At 34.9% G+C, this 8,251-nt stretch overlaps 1 protein-coding gene across 1 annotated transcript; it reads left to right on the top strand.

Annotated features, from left to right (window-relative positions):
- The first annotated feature begins 1,134 nt into the window (after positions 1–1,134).
- LOC126818485 (zinc finger protein 239) lies at positions 1,135–7,263 on the top strand. The gene is made up of 2 exons (XM_050545946.2): positions 1,135–1,842; positions 5,761–7,263. Exons 1-2 carry the CDS (start codon positions 1,840–1,842, stop codon positions 6,829–6,831), a joined length of 1,074 nt encoding a protein of 357 aa, XP_050401903.1. The 5' UTR covers positions 1,135–1,839; the 3' UTR covers positions 6,832–7,263.
- The last annotated feature ends 988 nt before the right edge of the window (positions 7,264–8,251 follow it).

Genomic DNA, 8,251 nt, shown 5'->3' with positions numbered 1-8,251 from the left:
TATAGGTGCAGAACAGTAGGACGTTAAACCCCATTTAATTTAATTTTTAAAGATACATTATGAAAGATTCAGATAAAGAACTAGCCATTCTTGCTATAATAGTTTGAAAATAGATAATATAAAATGAATAATTTGAAAATTTCATTCAAATTACTCTATTGCGAATGAAGATATTAACCTTTGAAGGTTTGAAAATGAATAATCTGTTGCAAACAGATATTAGCCTTTGAAGGTTTGATAAGACGTGTGCAATAATTTCAACCAATCCTCCATTTGTAGCTTAAATGAAAATATGGCTGAACTGTTCTAACATATATAATATCGGAGAAATGAAATGAAATGAAATGGGGTTTAACGTCTTACTGTTCTGCTCCTATGCTGGGCTAATGAAGACGGGCATACGCCATACACAGTGTGCTATGAGGGAAATTTTGCCCGGGCAGCGGCACTATCGCCTACTCTTATATCGAATTCCAACTGCCAAGGGATCTTTTACGTGCATTCCAATGTATACACGGGACCTCGGTTTTTCGTCTCATCCGAAGGACAAGACAGCTGTCCTTGTCAGACCCTCCATTCTGCACCACTGACAAGGGGAAACCACGTCGGAAAATTGGGATGAACTTTCTCGGCCAATGCAGGGATCGAACCCCCAACCTCCAGGCTAGCGAGCCAGCGCCTTAACCAACTAGCCACCGTGGCTCCCCAATATCGGAGAAATCTGATGCCATCGAGAGTTGATTATGGTCTGGATAAGTTAGTTTATGTTTAATTAATAATTTAGAAAACATTTCAGGCCTAAAGAAAGACCTGCAATAGGCTGATTTAGCTCTTACATAATGTATGTTTAAGGAGCAAATTGGCTGAGGAAGTACATAGGGATTTTCCGACATGGTTTCCCCCACACTGATCAGCAGTGAATTTTCGCTAGGCTGCTACAATCAGTTATAAGGATGACAGAAATATTAACTTTTTTCCTGCGACAAATTAAATTATAAAACATTTTTTTTATGTACTGGAAAAATAAATAAAGGCGTTTGACATATTTGTAGGTAAATATTATTTCCTATTTAGTGTAAATGGGTATTAAAATGACTAAAAGGCAGCATTCTCTCCGAAGCAGTAACGTCTTATGTAAACAATGCACGCGCCATTCAGCCAATGATTGACGCTGCATGCTGTGACGGCACGTGTTTAGGCAGTCATCTTTGACAGAGATATTATACTAGACTCGTAATTCTCTGTGAAACAGATTGGGTTTCTCCTTGTCAGTTGTGCAGGACGTAGGGCCTGAAAAGGCCAGCTGTCTAGTCGTTTGGATGTGATGAAAAAGCGAAGGCCCTTGTATACATTGGTATGCATGTAAAACCCAGGTTCCGTGTATACATTGGCATGCACGTAAAAGATCCCGTGGCAGCTGGAATTCGATATAAGAATAGGCCATAATGTCGCTGCCCGGGCAAAATTTGCCTCATAGCACACTGTATGTCATGTACTCGTCTTCATTAGCCCAGTCGGAGCAGAACAGTACGACATTAAACCCCATTTCTTTTATTGAACAAAAAAGAGCAACACGTCGAGTTACATTTGAAGTATGAATGACTCGGGTCCGGTTGATCCGCGTACAGAATAAAGATACAACCTGAAAACAGGATGCACCGGAAGTGATTTTGGATGAACCGTGGCCATGTCAATTTGTCCAATTAAAAGAGTCAAGGAAACCATTTAAGGCGTTTTCAGGTTTATTTATCACCCAAACAATAGAATTGTAACCTTAAACAGAATAATCACCTGAGTTCCACTACAGACAGTTCGGGTACACAGAAGTAAATAATCACCATGGTAACATAAGATTTTATTGTATCAAATACTGAAAGGAGCTAAATTGCTAATATTTGGGACCTAAAAATTGACCCAAATGGGTCGCAACGCATATAATAATGTAATCTGATTGTATATGAACTGAATTAAATTCAATTGTTTCCGCTTTGACTCTAATTTCAAATCAGTTAGGCCAAGCGAAATACGGCATAAGTCTCAACCGAATAGAAATTTCTAGCGGCCGGTTATTCCAGTCTACTGCGCATGCTCTCCAGACAAGTTATGGCGTCGTCGTATGACATGAGTTGTGGAATATGTCTAGCCTCGCTCTTTCTGGTCACTTGTTATAAATGACGATGAAACGCACTATGGTACACGATCAGGGCTGTCTGTAATTTTTCACAGTTGATTAGCAGCACTGCTAATCAAAAAGTCCAATTTCGCCAAATTTGATTAGCAAATTTAAAAATTGATTAGCAGTTTTTCAGTTTCAATGTAAAACACCTAAATAACAAGATATTACTTTAGCTCATAACAAATATGATTAGATTCCATTCTGACTATTCTTAGATTTTTTAGCACTGCCACAAGTACTTGTGACAGTTTGTGAATGTGATGTAGAAATTTAGTTAGGTCTTATGTCTGAAGCCAATTCTTGACAGTGACTTCCGAAGCCCCACTCATTTTAATTGTTATTTTTTTGTTACGTTAGAAATCTTCGTTAGAAAACAATTTCGTCTGCTTTTTATCGTGTATTACTATTTTTCTTCAATCGGACACACCTCGATTAACTAGACACACACGATATCAACAATAATGTTTTACGGGAATTTTTACTTTGATTTATCATTTTACAATACGTTAACATGAGGTTTTTTTTTTATATTTTATTTACAATACGTGGGGGATACATTGGATTTATTTCTTTCAAAATGAATATGATATAATTACTTGATGTCTCGCAACGTGAGTGGTACTACTTGATTCCCTATTTCCGGTTTAATAGTCCCTATTCATAGAGTTATGTGTTATATAGTATTGTGTCTGGTAGTTCGAGAAGAAAATGTCACACGGAGAATTCAGTTTTGTTTATAAAATTTTATTCAACATTTTATACACGTTGAAAGTGTTGAGTAAGCCTCCTAGTCTTCAAAATGTGGATTATTCTTGTGTCAATATCCAAAATGACAGGAATATTGATGATTCGCAGTAACTGCGAATCAAAAACGTTAGATTTTAATTTTTGGTTAGCAACGGACAAAATATGTATCGCAAATTGCGCTGTGATACTGGTTGTCGGCAGCCCTGTACACGATTCGTGTAAAATGTTTATTTTGTCTTAAATATTGGATATCAGAAGCCTACCTTTTCCCGGTAAGATCACAACATCAATGTTGATTTGAATTGACAAATAATTCGTGTTTTCAACGTGTAAGACTTTGGATGATATTGAATTAGAGACTTAGTTACTTGAAATAGAGGTTTCAGAAATTCAGGTCAAAGTTATAAATGACCGATTTAAAAAAACAAATAAAAAAATAAAAATTATCAAAATGTTCTAATTAGATCTAAAGTTATGGAATTTTAAAATCCGAGATCAACATCAATAATGTAAACAAAATGAGCGATCATGTTTGATCCGACTCCCGTTTCTACTTCCATCACTTTTACACTGAAAAACTAGCGGTTAGCCGTCCGTACTGTGTCCCCATGGAACTTCCTATTTTCTATTAGGTTATGGTTAGTGTCAGGTATTTAAGATTAAAACCTATAACACAAAAATGAGAGTTACATCAAACATGAATGCCTCAAAATGCTGTATAGGAAATGATATGAAATGGGGTTTAACGTCAGGTACTGTTCAGCTCCAACTGGGCTAATGAAGACGAAAATGAAATGGGGTTTAACATCCTACTCTTCTGCACCTAACCTGTATGGCGTATTCCGTCTTCATTAGCCCAGTATAGGAGCAGAACAGTAGGACGTTAAACCCCATTTCATTTTTGAAAATTGAAGCCAAATGGCCAATTCAGTAATAAATGGGGTCTCCCAGTTATCGTTACTAAATGGACAGTAACTTAGTCAATTCTCCTCCGATTTTAATCGACTCAGTGTTAAGATTAAAAACACTTAAATGGATATACTACTTCTGAATTTATTAACATGCTACGTTTCGATACACATACAGATATCGTTATCAAGCAAATAATGATTTATAACAAAAATGTGGTGCAATATATAGTTAACAATTGGAAACCATGTAACAGATTAATCATTAATTAAGAATTAACAAGATGTGGATAAACAATTACAAAGGATTAACAAGATGAAAGACTAATGTATTGATAACAATTAGAAATATTAGCAGATCAAACTAATAATTATAATAAGAGATTAACGATATGAGAGATAGGAATATATAGATAACAATTAAACACTAATTAGCAGGTGAAACCATTAATACAAGATGAAAGGGGGTTAACCGCACAAGAAAGAAATCGAAAACTAGGGGAAGGAAACCATAATGTATTGATAACAATTAGTGTTTGTTACTCATTGTTTCTATCATTCTGAGATGTACAGAATTCAGGGAATAACAAAGGCAAGATGACTGACCTTTGAGTTCAATTGCAGTGTGGTACGAGCAGTCATTCCTATTCAGTGACATCTACTTGTAAGCGGTCACGATAAATTCTGCTCCCCGTAGAAATTCTCTTGTTTCTTCTCTTCAATCAACGGTCACTCTAACACGGCTAGTGGTCACACTGTTTTACTAATAAATTTAGCAAAATAGAGCCATTGTTGAATGATTGTAGCACCTCTGCTAATCCTGTGGGGGGCTGGATGGCCGAGCTTTTGACTCTGGGCAAGTTGACTGACCTTGCAGTGTGGTATAGAATGTTTATTGTTCATATCTGACATAGTTACACAAAATGGTCAAGACTTTGCACCATTTACTCATTTTACACCTTCACATGCTATTTTACTTTCCCATTTACACTAAATAGGGGTGGGGGGTGGGTGGCTGAATGGTTAGCAATAGTTAGCATGAGTGCCCTTTATCATAAGGTCTATCATTGACTCAACCGACGTGGTTTCGATTCCTCCGGTTGTACGTGACAAGGAATAGGATCGTCTGTCCAACCTCGTGGGTTTTCTGCAGGTCATCTGGTTTCCTCCCACTGCTAAAGACCCCTACGCGCAAGCGCATTATTGAAATAAAAGAAAAATATTAAACCATATGTTAGTCCCGAAATGACCTAGTTTGATAGTGGAGGTTAAACCCCATCTCTCTCTGATTGAATAAACTAAAAGTACCTACGAAGCCGAGTTTTGTCACAAACATCTAGTATCTATTTTCCATTGCTGCTTTGTTGCTAAACAGAAGTTTAAGTGCCTCCTATATTATGTACAGAGTTACACCCCCTGAAAATATGTGACAAATTCAGTGATGTTTTTTTTAAATGATATAGGTCAATCATAAATGATTTTATATATTACAGGGAACTAATGATGTTATAACTTTTATATATTACATGAAACTAATGATGTTATAACTTTTATATATTACAGGAAACTAATGATGTTATAACTTTTATATATTACAGGAAACTAATGATGTTATAACTTTAATATATTACAGGAAACTAATGATGTTATAACTTTTATATATTACAGGACACTAATGATGTTATAACATTTATATATTAAAGGAAACTAATGGTGTTATAACATTTATATATTACAGGAGACTAATGACGTTATATCTTTTATATATTACAGGAAACTAATGATGTTATAACTTTTATATATTACAGGATACTAATGATGTTATAACTTTTATATATTACAGGGAACTAATGATGTTATAACTTGACGTTAAACCCCATTTCATTTCATTTTCATTTCATTTCGTGTTATAACTTTTATATATTACAGGAGACTAATGATGTTAAAACATTTCATCAGTGTGTTGTATGTGATGAGATTTTTCAACAACTTGATGATTTAGAAAAACACAATAAAATACATGTTAAAGAAGAGAAAACTGATGATGTTGAAACAGTTCATCAGTGTAATTTATGTGATGAAGAATTTAAATCGGATACTGATTTAGAGAAACATTGTGAAATACATATTGAAGAAGAGTTGAACACTGATAATGATAGTGATGTAGGCCTAGAATCAGCTGACAGTCGGGGTATTTATGTAGGCCTACTATCAGCTGATAGTACGAGTATTGATACTGAAGTAAAAAGTTATAAATGTGATTTTTGTTTCAAATCATTTACTCTTAAGTGTAATCTACAGAGACACATAAAGGTTCATATTGGGGAAAGACGTTTTAAATGTGATGTTTGTAGTAAATCATTTAGTCAGAAAGGTACTCTACAGTCACACATGAGAACTCACACCAAGGATAAACCATATAAATGTGATGTTTGTGGTAAAACATTCACCCAGAGTAGCACTCTACTACCACACATGAGAATTCATACAGGTGAAAAACCTTATACGTGTGATGTTTGTAGTAAATCATTTTCACAGAATCAAGCTCTACGGATACACACGAGAATTCATACTGGTGAAAAACCTTATAAGTGTGATGTTTGCAGTAAATCGTTTAGTCTGAATGGTAATCTACAAATCCACACCAGAATTCATACCGAGGACAAGCCTTATAAATGTGATGTTTGTGGTAAATCATTCATCCAGTATAAAGCTTTACAGACACACATGAGAATTCATACTGGTGAGAAGCCTTATAAATGTGATGTTTGCAGTAAATCATTCAGTCAGACTAGTTATCTACAACAGCACATGAGAATTCATACTGCTAACAAACCTTATAAATGTGATGTTTGCGATAAGCGATTTAGGCGTAGATATAGTTTAAAAATACATGCAGAAATTCATGCTGGTGTCAAACCTTATAAATGTGATGTTTGTGATAAATCATTTAGGCAAAGAAATAGTTTAAAAAGACACATAGAAATGCACACTGATTAGAAACCTTATAAATGTGATGTTTGCAGTATATCATTTAATCGGATTAATCATCTACATGGCTACATGAGAATTCATACTGCTGACAAAGATATAGTTTAAAAAGACACACAGAAATTCATACTGGATAGAAACCTTAATATCTGTAAAATAAAAAAAATAGGCCATAACTAAAAGTAATCTCTATTGTAGAGAGTATATGAAATAATAGTTATCTCCCTTGGATAAGGAATAAGCCAGTATTAATATGATTCATTAACAGTTCAGACTTACTTAATAACTGTTCACACTCAAATAAATAAAATGTGTGTTTTACTTTGTGTATATTTAGTAATACTTTTTTGGAAACCCGGTTCAAGTCATATTCCTGAATCCCTCTCTGGACATTGCTGGATTGGCTTCTAATAATTGAGCTTTTGAAGGAGTGTGTCTATTCTTTCCGTTCAATCAAATCTATCCCAAGTATAGCAACATAACAGCCCTTCGTTTAATCTGGGGTATTACCTAAAACTTTCAACAGTGATTAAAGGTATTAAAAACGGTGAAAATATTGTACGTCTCCAAACAATATTGTTTACTATTGATAGGCTTGTTTGTCACTCAATTAGTTTTTCCGCAATATTCAGCTATGCACTGGTTAATTGGGCATAATAAAATCGTGAGTCATAACGTAACGTTATGTAAACATATTTGGTCCAATATGGAAGTCTGTTTAAAGGACAATGTTGGTGTTAGTCATTATTACTTATATGATAGAACTGGTTAAATACATTCCAAATATAATTTTAACAGAGATCATTGCTACAGAGATGTGTAACAAACACTTGAATAAATGGGAAGTGACGACAAACATGACAAACACAAGTTATCCCTCAATGTAACTGAATGTAACGAGCGATAACAGACACACCATCGAATTTCATTTCACTTATAATTCTGTTGATGGTGAAAAGTTATATATGAGATGGTGAGAGGGTATCTCACAATTCAAAACTAGAATTGGCTGTCACTACATAAGGGGAAAGGAGAAAAATCCTGTGCATTCCCCCGTTTTTATACGCCCACATTGAAGTGTGGTCGTATATTGTTGTTGTACCCGTCCGTCGGTCCGGCGTCCACAATTGCTTGTGGACGTCTATAGGCTAAAGTTAATATCCGATTGACTTTAAATTTATCCACAGTGTTTAAGGTCATGAGACGAAGAAGCCTATTGATTTTCAGCGATTTTCCATAATTACTGCCAGAGTTATGGCCCTTGCTCACTTTGAAAAAATCTTGTGGACGCTCTAGAGACTAAAGTAAATATCCGATTGACTTTAAATTTATACACAGTGTTTAAGGTTATGAGACAAAGAAGCCTTTTGATTTTCAGTGATTTTCGATAATTACTGCCAGAGTTATGGCCCTTGCTCACTTTGAACAA

The sequence above is a fragment of the Patella vulgata genome, chromosome 1 (genome assembly GCF_932274485.2).
Source record: "Patella vulgata chromosome 1, xgPatVulg1.2, whole genome shotgun sequence".
Taxonomy (NCBI): domain Eukaryota; kingdom Metazoa; phylum Mollusca; class Gastropoda; family Patellidae; genus Patella; species Patella vulgata.
Note: the sequence above shows the minus strand (reverse complement) of the source record. Positions and strands in the feature narration are given on the sequence as shown.